The 14,605-nt window shown below is 49.8% G+C and overlaps 1 protein-coding gene across 4 annotated transcripts in view; it reads right to left on the reverse strand.

Annotated features, from left to right (window-relative positions):
* The window catches only part of PHACTR2 (phosphatase and actin regulator 2), a 458,184-nt gene that overhangs the window by 22,757 nt on the left and 420,822 nt on the right, over positions 1–14,605 (reverse strand). For all 4 annotated transcript variants that reach the window (XM_085611660.1, XM_085611661.1, XM_085611662.1 and 1 more), the window contains 2 exons: positions 13,391–13,547; positions 10,421–10,476 (listed from right to left, as the gene is read on the reverse strand). In XM_085611660.1, the coding sequence (XP_085467786.1) occupies positions 10,421–10,476; positions 13,391–13,547 (213 nt within the window). The remainder of the gene's footprint in view (positions 1–10,420; positions 10,477–13,390; positions 13,548–14,605) is intronic.

Raw genomic sequence — 14,605 nt, forward strand, 5'->3', positions numbered from 1 at the left:
CCAGCTGATTGATGAGCGAACTTTGTTGGAAACCTGAAAGAAGTCTGCGTCTTCCACTTTCTTATGGTACAGGCCCTCACTTGGCAGCCTCCTCCCTCTGAGTCTTTTGCATCAAGATAGTGTGGGATGTACCCAATGGGGCGGAGGATTCATGAGCAGGACAGGGCAAGCCAAGCTTCACTCAACGAGTTGGCACCCACAGGAGGAGGCTAGTTTGGTTATTTAGTGTAATCCCCGTGCCACTGGAGTGTCAAGAAACTTGGTCGACTGTAAAACACCAAGGGAGAAATAAGATGTTTGACTACAATCATGCCTGTGTCACTGCACCGAGGGGGAAAGGCAGCATCAATCTCAATCCTATAGTGAAAAGGCTGCCTGGGATCTCCAAGCTCAGATGGACAGAAACTCGACGTGATGATGTAACATGTTTGAGTAGATGAGGACAGTGCCTTATCCATCTAAGCCAGTACGAGCCTTTCCCTGGTTCTGGGCAACCAAATACAGACAGTAGGAGTCACTGGGGACCAATTTTATTCACGATATGCAACTAATTCCAGAGTGTGGTAGCTCTATCCATTGCCTTCACATTCCCACAGGGATTGCAGCAACCAATGTGTCCATGCGGAGGTGAGAGGGCCATTGCATAGTGAGCTTCTATTCGCCACCCACAGTTGAGATGCTCGATACGACACTGGATTCCTGACTATCTTTACTCCCTCAATACTCTTTTAATCGTGAAAATAAAGTCAAGTGTTTCCTGGAGGATGAGTTCAGCTGTGCTCTGTGAGTAGACCACAAGGTACTCGAAAGAAACGAACACAACATTTGCACAGAGCGTGCATGCTTCTACTGGATGGTTAATCATCAGAGGGCACACACATCAGGGCTGTGGGTCAGCCACTACAAACCAGCTTGTGGCACTTCACACACAGCTTGAAACCAGTGCACTTCAGCAAAGCCTGTTCAAGCAAGGAGAACTGGAAGGAAAATAACAGGAAGAAAAATAAAAAGATTGTGTAACACAGCACGGGTTTCGACCAAACCTTGCGCGCACTAAAAAAGCACGTTCCAATCAACACATTATTTACAGGCCCCGTGAGAACCTGCTTCTGAACCAGTTACAGCTGCTCCAAGCCGGGTTTTAAGTAATGTGTTATTTTGTGCAATAATAACGTTTCCAGTAAATACTAGCATCGAGGATACAGCGTTTGAATGCTGTACATCACTGCACCTTTCTAGTTTAACAGGTCACAATGTGGCATAAGATGGGCATCAGCAACTGAGGTCCAAATTCAACGTTTTGGTAATTCTTATGTTCATTTAATTTATAATGGCGCACGAATCACGCCGAGAGGGGGTATATCGGCGTAAACAGGTTGGGGATAACGGGGTTGTAAAGTTCCAAATGAGAACACTGTGGCTTTCGATCATTTCCTAAATTTGGCATGGTCAGTGTACATGCGGACAAACATGCAGCCATTTCCAACCATTTGTTTTAAATCTGACACATTTTACCTAATTTTTCGTGATGAAATGTGTTTAGAGAAAATTGCAGGTGTAACGTGATTATCTCAAAACCCGCACACCATTTCAGGCTTAAACTCCCATTTGTACCCCACAGTGGATTCCAGCGTGACTCGAAATCTGAGTAAGTGAGGGCCTGTAGAGGGGCGACTAGAACATTTTAAAGTACATTTTGTTACATTTGTGATGTCCCACTGCTTCGCAATTAAAAAAAAATTGTATTGATTTACCCAGCAACAGAACGCGAAAGCATTTTTAAAAGGAAGAGTAGAGATTCTATTTTTCATAAATTTGCAAGATAACCGTGGGTGCAGTGATGTGAAAGCAACTGCCAATGCACCTGATCTCGCATTTAAAGGAGTTAAAACAACAACCTTGCTATAATGCAGAATCAGGACTGTGGAAACGGGTTAGTTTTGCAACTATATAACGCAGCTCGCGGCCGAAGAGTCTCCCCCTCTCCAAGAGACACAAGAATTGTTTCTCTGCGTCCCTCGAGGGAGACCTGTGTTTAGATTACGTTCTAACCCTGCGAGGGAAATGAACAGGAAAGGGTGACAAAGAGCTGAGATTCCGGGCTCTCGTGGAAAACGGAAGTACCGCTCAGTTTGCAGCAATGCTACGAGGACGTTACCGGCCTCCAAAGCCGCCAGGCGCTGCAGCCGCCTCAAACAAAGCCCTGGTCGAGGAGGACAGACAGGGAGTCTCCGTTTACACCACACAAAACGCGGTAAATCTGAAGTATTCTGACAGATGAGGAGGCCTTCGGATAGCCTCACTGTAATACAACGCCGCAGTCCTGTAAACTTTGGGCACGGTGTATTCGAGCTCAATGCCAGCAGGAGATGGCGGCTCTTTTCAGCACTGCCTTTCCAAGTCCATGGACCAGTCGAGGTTGCCGGCTTGGCGCGGTGTGACAGTATAATGCATACACACATTTTTTCACCCAAAGCTTAATATGTTAACTTAAGGCACTGCAATGTAAATCTTACACAAGCAAGCACATTTCTTGTGCTAGACACCCATTTTATTAGTAACATGTTCGATGTTTGCTGCTTTACCATTCATGACAGTTCACAAACGCATTCCACTTAATCCACCAAGCATGCCCGCCATTTTTGATGAGGACATTTTGTTCTGAGCAGTGAAGAAGATAAAAAATGATAGGTGACAGAGTTCACTGGCACCTGGCCATGTTGGAGTGCCTACTAACAGGTCTGAGGGAACAGTCTGCAATGTCTACACACATCCTTCGGCGAACGATCAAGGGCTGCAAGGAACCTCCACTTTTTAAGTAAATTCCAGTGGCGGCTCCTCCGCTAAGGCGGAGGAGCGCTGCCTCACTGCTTTTGGCAGTGAAAAAAAGAAAGGAAATCTAAAATGAAAATAACTGGACGTTATTATCATTTTATTTGTTCCTGCTGCGGCGTCTTGGCAGGGCGGGCGGATCTGCTCTGCTTTCAGAGCAGGGGGAGGAGTGGTGGGCACTATGTAAGTGCGCATGAATGTTCTCCACCCGTGCTGCATTACAGCCTGGAAGGAGAACATGCCCAGGGCTTCCATTTCCTTGCTGAGCACTGAACCACGGCGCTAAGACCAATCACAAAGCTGCATTGCAGCGATGTGATTGGCTATGGGGAGCCTGGAAGCCCAGGTGCTTCCTGCTTGAGGTGTGAAGAACCCAGGAAGAGGATGGAGGGGACGGAGGCACGTTGAGTGTTTATTTTTAATTTTTAAATACCACTCCCGTCCCTGCTGATGCTTTCCGCGAGCAGCCGCCACTGGTAATTGGCCATGCTCTTTCACTTCTTCCCCCCTACCAGTTGCGGTGCATGCAACACAGAGCTACATCTTCAGCACTCCACACAAAAAAACCGGCTCCTCTCCCAGTCATCTAACGCCTACAACTACATTAGATTAAAAAGACCTCTTGCTCACAGTCTTTCCTGTCACACTTTACTAATGCGCCAAGTATCAACTGAGCTCTCCTGAATGTAAGTTCAGCAGCAGTACAGCTGTCCCATCCACATTCTACTCACTGGAACTCGTACATCAAATTCTTCTTGCTTTGCATCAAATGATGATATCATTTATACAGGCATAGCTGTTTCACTAGGGCATCTACATGTAAAATTGAAAAGCCAATACATTCCATATGGGCTTGACTACTGAAGTGCAATCTCTTTCCACATTCTACTAAATCCCTTCTTGCTATGTCATATCTCGCCAGGCTCAAACCAGATGTAAATTCCAACCTTGCAAGTAGGGAAATTACATCTAACAACTTATTTCCCCCAAGACTAACATTTAGGCAGACCACCAAAAACCATGACTTGGGTAAGTCCTTATATGAATTTCACCACAAGAAGCTCATACAAATTGTAACATAGCTCACTTGCCATACAAGTCATATCGCTCATCTAACATTAACAAGGGGTTAATAATTGACCACCGCAGCCCCTTTCCTCATTGTTCACACCTCTTGCTAAAGAACAAGTTACTTACCTTCGGTAACGATGTATCTGTAAGAAACATTAGTTAGTTAGATTCCTCACCTTAGAATATCCCCAGGCGTCAGACTGGATCCGGAAGATTTTTCGTCAGCAATACCCCTTGCGCGTCGCTAGGCGTCGTCTGCGGCTCCGCGTCCGTCGTCGGCGTCGTGCGCCGGAATGACGTCGTCGGAGTACTTAGACGCCGCCCTCGCGCGCTGACGTCAGTTCTTGTACATAGCTTTCCGCGCCAGGAACGCAGAGCCATGCAAAGACCGACACTGGTGCCAAAAATAAAATCTAGGGGCCTGAAAAGGATAACCTTAACCCTAGATGTCAGTTCGCAGAACGGGGAGGATGGGTGGGTCGGTGAGGAATCTAACTAACTAATGTTTCTTGCAGATATATCGTTACCGAAGGTAAGTAACTTGTTCATCTGAAAGAAACACGTTAGTTAGATTCCTCACCTTAGAATAGATACCCAAGCAATACCATCCCCGGTGGTGGGTCTGCGAACCAAGATCACACCAGAAAGTCCTGGAGGACAGAATGGCCAAAGAAGCCATCCCTCCGGACTTGGCTGTCAAGGCAATAATGCCTGGCAAACGTGTGTAGCGAAGCCCACGTCGCCGCCTGACAGATGTCCTGCAAAGGGACACCCCGTCCCAAAGCAGTAGTAGCCGCTGTGGCCCGAGTGGAATGGGCGCGCAGCCCAACAGGAGGGTCCTTTTTTGACAAGGAATAACAAATTTTGATGCACAAAACGACCCACCGAGAGATGGTCCGTTTGTGCACAGCTTTCCCCTTCTTAGCACCCACGTATCCAACGAAAAGTTGGTCGTCCACCCGGAACTGCTTTGTGCGGTCCAGATAAAAGGAGAGCGCACGTTTTGGGTCCAGACGGTGGAGCCTCTCTTCCTCTTTGGAAGGATGCGGAGGCGGAAAGAAGGTGGGCAAGGTGACAGACTGCCCAAGATGAAAGGGGGTCACCACTTTCGGAAGAAAGGAGGGACGAGGCCGAAGGACAACCTTGTCCGGATGAACAGAGAGAAAGGGAGGCTTCGATGATAAAGCCTGGAGCTCACTCACCCGTCTAGCCGAGGTGATGGCTACCAGAAAAGCAGTCTTAAGCGTCAGCAGACGAAGAGGACAATTATGAAGAGGCTCAAAGGGAGCGCACATTAGAAATGTGAGAACAAGATTCAAGTCCCACTGAGGCATTACAAAAGGGACAGGAGGGAACGTGTGAGTAATGCCTTTTAGAAAGCGTGTAACTACAGGGGACTTGAAAAGAGAAGGCTGATCAGGAAGCCGCAAGAAGGCAGAGATGGCAGCAAGATAACCTTTCAAGGTGCCCAGGGCAGAGCTCTGCCGGGCCAAAGAAAGAAGAAAGAGGAGAACCTCAGAAAGAGGGGCGGAAAGGGGATCCACAGCCTTTTCTGTGCACCATGCCACAAATTTGTTCCACCGGCAGGCGTATACCGTCTTTGTGGAGGGACGCCTGGCTGCCAGAATGATATCACAGACTTCAGGAGGCAAGTCAAATGGCATCAACTGCCGCCGCTCAATCTCCACGCATGGAGGTGGAGGCTGGACAGGTTCGGGTGTAGGACCGTCCCCTGCTGCTGCGACAGAAGATCCTCCCGAAGGGGCAGACGTATCGGAGGATCGGTCAACATACTGAGTAGCTCGGGATACCAGTACCTTCGTGCCCAATCCGGGGCCACCAAGATGACTTGGGCCCGGCCGTGCCTGATCTTCTTCAGCACTCTGGGCAGAAGTGGTATAGGCGGAAAGGCGTACAACAGACCGCAACTCCACTCGTGACGAAAAGCGTCGCCGAGCGAGTGCCGCCTTGGAAATTCCAACGCGCAGAACTGCTGACATTGCGCGTTCTCTTCGGTGGCGAACAGATCTAACCAAGGCTCTCCCCACTGCTGAAAGAGACCTTGCGCCACCTCGGAGTTCCGACGCCATTCGTGATCCATCATGCACCGGCGGCTGAGTTCGTCTGCTCTGGCGTTCAGAGAGCCCACCAGATGTTGAACCACCAGGGTGACGCCCTGGTGTTCCAGCCACGTCCAGAGGCGCAGAGCCTCCTGACAAAGGGTCCACGACCCCACCCCGCCCTGCTTGTTGCAATACCACATGGCGGTGGTGTTGTCCGTGAACACCTGCACCACACTTCCCCTGACAGAGGGAAGGAAGGCTTTCAGTGCAAGTCGGATCGCTCTCAACTCCAACAGGTTGATGTGGAGGCGAGACTCCGCCGGAGACCAGAGGCCTCTGATCTCCGCCTCTCCCATATGGCCACCCCATCCCAGGAGGGACGCATCCGTCACTACGACATGCTCCGGTTGGGGAAGGGAGAGGCTCTTGCCCATGACCCAATCGCGGTCCGTGAGCCACCACTGCAACTGCTGTGCAGTGCCCTCCGAGATCAAGACATGGTCGGACAGGTTGCCGTGATGCTGGGCCCACTGAAACTTCAGGTCCCACTGCAGAGCCCGCATGCGCCACCTGGCGTGATGCCCTAGTAGGATGCAGGAGGCCATCAGCCCCAGAAGCCGCAACACCAGCCTGACCGAAACCCAGGATAGAGGCCGAAAGATGGGAATCAGGGCCTGAATATCCCGGACCCGCTGTTCCGGCGGATAGACCCGGAACTGCGCCGAATCGAGAACCGCTCCGATGAAGAGGAGCTTCTGAGAGGGACTCAGGTGTGACTTCGGCACGTTGATGGAAAATCCCAGCAAATGCAGGAGATCCGCCGTAGTCTGGAGGTGGGAGACGACTGTCTGGGGCGAGCCCGCCTTTAACAACCAGTCGTCGAGATAGGGGAAGACTGGAACCCCTGATCTGCGCAGATGAGCTGCGACCACCGCCATCACTTTCGTGAACACCCGAGGGGCACTGGTGAGGCCAAAGGGGAGCACGGTAAACTGAAAGTGCTCTAGGCCCACCGTGAACCGCAGGTAACGCCGGTGGGCCGGCAGGACGGGGATGTGGAAATATGCGTCCTGCAAGTCCAACGCTACCATCCAGTCTCCAGGGTCTAGGGCAGCTAGAACCTGAGCCAAAGTTAACATCTTGAACCTTTCCTTCCGGAGGAAGGCATTGACGTTCCGGAGGACCAAGATAGGGCGTAGGCCCCCTTTGCCCTTCTTGGGAACCACATAGTAGTGGGAATAACAACCACGACCTACTTCTGGGCTCGGAATGCGCTCGACGGCCCCCTTGGCCAAGAGGGCCGAAACTTCCTCGTGGAGAAGATTCAAATGATCCCCCGAGATACGGTGGTGCTGCGGTGGCATGGCTGGAGGGGTCGTCTCGAAGGGGAGGGAGTAGCCCCTTCGGACGATTTGCAGCACCCACCTGTCCGATGTGATGGACCGCCAGTGGAGCAGGTGATGGCGAACTCTGCCGCCCACTGGCGTGGAATGGGCCTGAAAGCTCGGACTAGGAAGGCTTTGAGGCGGATGCTGCCGGGGTGGATGTGGGCTGACCGCGTCGTCCTCCAGAACCGCCTCGGCGGAAACCACGTCCGCGACCGCGCGCAGGTTGGTTCTGCGGCTGGTGGCTAGGCGCACGTGAGGAGGCACCCCTTCCTTGGCCACGAAAGGGGCGAAAGGCGGAAGTTTGCGACCGCGGGGCCGAGAGGCCCAAGGACTTGGCCGTAGCCCGGGAGTCCTTAAAGCGATTCAGCGCACTGTCCGCTTTCTCGCCGAAAAGGCGAGTGCCATCAAAGGGCATGTCCATGAGGGTGCTCTGGACATCGCCCGAAAAAGACGTGGACCGCAGCCAGGCGTGACGTCTAAGCGCCACTGAGGTAGAAATCGCCCTACCCAGCGAGTCCGTAGTGTCAAGCCCACATCGGATAGCATGTCGCGCTGCATCCCTCCCATTGGCCAGAGCCTGGGTAAGTCGTGTCTGGACCTCCTCCGAACACAGGGGCAGCACGTCCTCCACCGTATCCCACAGAGAGTGGGAATAACGGTCCAAGAGACAGGCGGTGTTCAAAGACCGCAGGCCCAAACTAAGGGAGGAGAACAGCTTTTTGCTGAACTGTTCCAGTCTCTTGGAATCCCGGTCCGGCGGAGCGGTCGGGAAGGAGGATTGGGAGGTAGAGGCCTGGATAACCAGGCTCTCGGGGGTAGGGTGTTGGGACAGAAAACTGGGGTTGCCCGGAGCAGGGCGGTGGCGCCTGGCGACGTTCCTGTCCACAGGAGGAACTGTGGAGGGCTTGGACCAGGTGCCCTGCAGAACGTCAGTGAGGGCCTCATTGAATGGCAGCAGAGGCTCAGTGGAGCTTGCTGCAGACTGAAGCACCTCAGTGAGGACATTAGTCCTCACAGCCACGGCAGGTAGCTCGAGCCCAAGGGCTGCGGCCGCCTTGCGCAGCACCACAGAGAAAGCAGCACCCTCCTCCGAAGCCACAGTCGGAGGAGAGATGAATCCAGTGTCTGGAGAGGTATCCAGACCACTGGCCTCACCCAGTTCATCTGCCCAGTCCTGTGACAGTTGACGGCCATAGGATCCTCGGATCCCTCCCATTCGCCCCCATCATCCGATTCCTGGTATGCAGGAGGAAGGATCGGAGCCGGGCGATAGACAAAATGTGTCTCCAGCGGCGCCAAACGCAGCGTCCATCGACGCCGTAACGGCGCCGGGCCCGGAGCGGGACTGAACTGGGGATCGACGCCGAGCGGAGCCGGCGTCGGAGGTGGTACCGGTGTCGACGCCGGCGGAGGAGGCGTGACGAGGTCGACCGGCGTCAGCGGGGACTCGGGAACGGGTCCCTCGGGCGCTTGCGGCGTCGAGGTCGGAGCCGTCGACGGCGCTGGGGCCGGAGCCGCCGGCAGGCAAGGTTGCCCAGTCGGGTCCGCGGGGCCCGAAGGCGCGCCAGCGGGCGTCGACGGCGGAGCCAGGTTCCTCATGGCCGAGAGGAAGGCACTGACTTCCGCCGGCGTCGCATCAGTCCCAGGGACCGGCGGGTATGGGGACTTGCGCGGCGCCTGCGGCTCCGCTGGAGCCGTGGGGGTGGAACCACCCTGACCCTCGACCGAGTAGCGCGACCGGCGAGGGGAGTCCGAAGAGCGGTGTCACCTCTTGGACTTCTTGGAGTGCTTCGACTTACCCGAAGACTTGGAGTCAGACGATCGATGATGACGTCGGCTGCGGCTCCGCGACCGATCCTTGGACCTCCTCCTGGACCGGGATCGAGAGGGGCGCGGAGCCGAGTGGCGAAGCTCGAGAAGCTTACGGGACCGCTCCCGTCTAGCCTTCGAGGTCAGGGCCTTGCAGTCCGAACACGACTCCGCGTCGTGGTCGAGGCCCAAGCAGTAAAGGCACCGGCGGTGATGGTCCGTAACCGACATCAAGCGGCTGCAGTCAGCACAGGCTTTAAAACCAGGCATCCTACCGGCACCGGAGTCGAGACAAGATCAAAAAGGATCGAAAAAAGTTAGTCAAAAAGTGACTAAAGGGGTAGCTCTCCTGGATCTGCGCTTACTGGCGCGGAAAAAAGAAGAACTGACGTCAGCGTGCGAGGGCGGCGTCTAAGTACTCCGACGACGTCATTCCGGCGCACGACGCCGACGACGGACGCGGAGCCGCAGAGGACGCCTAGCGACGCGCAAGGGGTATTGCTGACGAAAAATCTTCCGGATCCAGTCTGACGCCTGGGGATGTTCTAAGGTGAGGAATCTAACTAACGTGTTTCTTTCAGATACATTACAATACTGCTTCTTTGCGCAAGGTCCACAAGGCCATAATGCGGACAACATGCAACTTATCATAACCGGGGGGAAATCTGGGCATACTAATTGATGATGACCCTCTCTATGAAAGATCAGGTAAATTCCATCTTTGGGCCTTGCTTTGGAATTATGCACATTCTAAGGAGAGCTTCCCAATGGCTGCCTTTGCAGTCCTGAAAATGCACCAAGTAGGGCACTTATTATAAGTCACCTAGATTATGGAAATGTCCTTATGACTGCTGCAAACAAAGCTTTATTTGCTACACTTCAGGTGGTACAAACACAGCTGCCCGCTAGATCTGCAATCTGCTTCCCCACTCTCCATCTGAGCCCAAACTTAAATCTCTTCTTTGGCTTCTGATAAAAAAGCGCTCCCTCTTCAAACTTCTCGGTCTTATTCACAAGTCCCTTTTTGGAAACAGGCCACTTTATTGGCGGAACAAGTTAAAGCTGTATACGCCTACAGTGAGAGGAGAGGTACAACCACCCTAAGATGGTGAGAGGCAAAGCAAGGGTAGATAGGAAGAGAGAAACAGGGGCAATGTCGTGGTCACTTGGGCTTACATTGGGCAAAACGAAGAGACAAGAGGTTATGTGAAAGTGATCACTATTGCGTAAAAAGATTTACAAACAATATGAACTTACGTTTCAGGATATTTCTTTGCTCTAGCTCTTCAGTTGTGGGCCTTTGGCTGAGTCTCCTGTGGTTTAAGAAAAAAAGAAAAGAAAGAGTGGTCACAGTGTATATCTATCACATAATATACCAGGCACAGAAAACACGAACAGGTTGCTTCATTGTGCAGGCACCACATCAAATTGCCTTGTCTTAAATAAAAAAAAAAAAGATGGGCCCGGTTTTCTTTGGTTCTTGTAATTATTTTTACCTTTCGGCTAAGATCCGATTCTACTTCAAATAGCAAATCTAGCGATTCACAGAATGTTAGCTTTTCTGCATCGCTGCACATTTTCCTCAAGTATTTGCACCACACACAAAATGGACCCAGACCCACAAATGGCCCAACTCAAACCATCAATTAAAATAAAAAAAAACCTTGCAGTTCAGTCTGGGACAGCAAGATTATATGCTTTTTACATAATCAATCCATGACACAACAATTGCCGCATCAGCTATTATTTGTTGTGTAATTTTATTACAGAAATTAAACTCTGAATGAACAGATGAAAAATCCTGTTTTGACTAGGTTGGGAGATTTTAGAGAGCCATTCTTCACTTTGCACCAACATTTCTATCCCCAGAAACTAGTGGTGGAAAGAAGCAAGCTGTTGATACCAAATCTCTGTCAAGAGAGCTCATTTGAACCCCCCCCACAAATCTGTACTACTTGGACTTAGTTAAAAAAATGATCACGCGTCCATTTTTGAATCAAGACTAAAGAAACAGAGAAGTGCCAGTTATCTTCATCAGATAAAGTTTGAATTTTGATCAACATAAGTGTTATCGACATAACTGTAAAACAAAAAATACCAAGATGTTGTAATAACTCAATCAAAGGAGTAGCACTGAGATTAGGAGTGAATCAAGTGATACTCCAAAGGTAACTGCCTAATGCTTCCATGCAAACAGATGCAGGGAAAGTACTTGGTATCTATCCTTCCCAAAAAAGTTCAGCCATTTATTACAAGCCTGATTTATCCCGGCACTTTTGTAACTTCTTTATCCGGGTGCCATGGTCGACTTTATGAAACACCATCGATAGGTCTAATTGCATCATTGCCATGTAACTCGCCCTGTCTGCCTTCAATCCAACGTGATCCAACAGAGTAGTAATGCAGTCTCAATTCCCTGAGCTGGATGGAAACCTGCCCTATGTATACAAGGGACATTACTATCCTGAAGGTGCAGCTGCTTTGTAACTACTCTCTCTCTTCTTCCAATGACGAAGATAACTGGGCAGGTCTAAAATGGTCTACCTAATGTTTTGTTTAGTAGACAACCACAGCAGTTTTGAATTCTGGAAGACTATTTCCAGTCATTAAAGAAATGACTCAGAAGCCAGTCCTTAACTAAACTGATTAGGAGAATTCCTTCAAAAATGTGGGTTGGGTGGGCACAGATCTAAGGAAAAGCCAAAGGGCGTCTACTAATAATCACGGTTAATCACTCTACAGATATAACAGGGGCAGAGCTGAGAAGCATCGGAGTCTGCAAGTGTATATTGTTTCTGGCTTTGTTAATACCTTTAACCCCTTTGCCGCGGCACGAATTCCGCCGCGGAGCTGGGGGGGTTCGGGGTCAGCGCGGCGCCGCCATGCTCGTGACGGAACCACTCTGTCATGAGCCACGGGCGCGCTGTGCTCATGACGGAGTGGTTCCGTCACGACTCTGCCCACTTGCATTGTTCGCCCGCACAGGCGGGGAATCAGTGCCGCGTGGGCGGAGCGGCCGCCAACGGCCGCAGCATGACGGAACCACTCCGTCATGAGCACACGGCGCCTGTGGCTCATGACGGAGTGGTTCCATCATGAGCAGGCAAGGGGTTAACTTCTTCGGTAAGTCATTGTTTACTTTCTTAAAGTTCATAGTAAATGTTTTGATTTTAAATTTTGCGAGTGGAAAACTGACACTTGGGTCACATGCTTCTTGTGCGACTGGTGTTCAGAATCCGGTTTGTATATCCCAATGGGTGTAGACTCATATTATTACCTTCAATAGGGCAATATGTTTGTAAATAATACAATATTTTTATTTTGGGGTTTCAGAAGTCATTTATGAATTGGGAATCCTGACCTGAAGTCAGAGGACTAGTTATAGAAGAGGTAAAGGACTGTCATTTAAATGCCAATCTGTGGTTGGTGCGTTAAGCCACTGAATTCTGCAAAGACTGTTTTCATAGTCTTATTGGAACATCATAATCCAGGTCTAGCTTTACTGTAAAGGTGGCCCGGTTGGCAATAAAGACAGTAGTGTATGGGAAATGTATGTCTCTATAATGCCCCTCAAAAGCAAGTGCAGAGCCAAGAAAATACCCGAGTTATCTGAGTCAAAGTCTCAAGCATGTAGGTGACAAGCATTGGTGGAAAGTCATTGGCCTCTCATTCTGGATTCACTTGCCCATTACACTAGAGTACATATATACAAACATTTAAATCTTGTTCCAGATGCTGGACCAGAGTACTTTCACATGCATTTAGGCAGTCCTGCACCTCCAATGACCACTCTTCCTGAAAGTATTTGAAGGACGAACGACTGTTCAAGAACCTGGCCCACAAAGAGACCTATATCTGCAACACCTGAGTTTGTCAGGAGTTAGTGTTTCCAACAGAAGTGCATTCTGTGTTTGCAAGGCATATACTGCTGCCTGATTTGCCTTATTCTTAGCACTGTTAAGGCACTCAAAGTTCTCAGTGGCACTGCTAGGGATTTTTCATCACTCCCTTTGGGAGCAAGTTGGTGCAGGCATTGGAGATCCCAAGTACAGTAGTTATAGCATAGATAAAGTGGATTTCATGTGCCATATTTCTGCACTCTTGCTGGGACATGACATTGCCATCCATCTTAAGCACCAAAACGTCTGAACCCTCCCTAGCTTAGAGCTTGAAAACAACTTGGGTGTGATCAAGCATTCTAACATGATCTTGTACAGAACCTTATACCTCACTAGCTTTGTTCCAATTTGTTGCCACTTCTCTTGTCGTTCTTCTTCTGAAGTCCGCTGCAAAATGTTTTTATCTTCTAGTTCCTTCTTGGAGGGTCTGTTGCCAAGTTTGATTGCAAGACTGTCTTTCCGCCGAATTTTGCTTGCTAGCGAACCTAGAGAAAAATGAAGCATGCACAACTTCAGGTTGGGTGTTTCAACTAATTGGAACTTAGAGTAACTGTATTTACTCCTTAAATCAAATCAAGTAAAAACAACTTTATTCGGCTTTGGTATTAAAAACCATAAAAGTCTAAGTTACAATAAAATAGGAACTCCCGTCCAGGTAACTTTATAATAAAATACATTCACAAAAAAGCCCATAAAAACATGTCCACATAATATCTAGGTCGACAATAATCACACTGTCTGGCCAACATCATACATAAAAATTAATCACAGCTTGATCGAAGCCTGATTGCAACCTTTAAAAATCTAAAAACGTGCCATAAAGTGGACCCTGAAAGCATAGCTAAAAAACATAATAGCAGGACGCACTTGCGTAAAATTAGCTTGCTTTAAAACAGGGATTATAAAAAAAATTCTCGGCACCTCATAGAAGTTACAAAACATTAAAAAAATGAATCATGTCCTGTGGTGATTTGCCATCGCAACTACATGGTAGCAGAGACTTACCTTTTCTGCAACCCTGCAGGTGGGCAAGGAGAAGATGAAAGGAATCAAAACGCAATCTGGTTAATAAAAAAACGATCATACGTGTTGCGGAGCCCTAAAAGATACGGTTTTGTTGTGTATAAGGTTTTAAGGATCACATATTTGCGTACACCCTGTTCACCAACCGCTGTCTAAAGAAAGTCTCCTTGGCCCAGAGAAGATCTTTTCTCGCTATTGAGTCCGGGTTACTATAGAGGTCTACCCTACCAAGGCTTCTAAATTCCTCCCTAATATATTTTAACCAGGGAATGTGATGAGCATGGTCCAAAGCCATGCAATCCCTAAGGATCTCTCTGTTTAGGGCAGACCCCTTGTTCGTCCAGACCTTGAGCCAATAAGAAAGGTGGCGGAACGCCAACATATCAGTCACATAAGGCATACCCAATTCCTCATGTACAATAAAAGAGGGGGTCCCCCTGTGGAACACATAGGAGGCGTCACATGAACCCATTTTCTACTCTTTGTAGCTCCTCGTGCGAGGTATAGCCCCAAATTTCAC

This window comes from Triturus cristatus, chromosome 6, assembly GCF_964204655.1.
Source record: "Triturus cristatus chromosome 6, aTriCri1.1, whole genome shotgun sequence".
Lineage (NCBI taxonomy): Eukaryota > Metazoa > Chordata > Amphibia > Caudata > Salamandridae > Triturus > Triturus cristatus.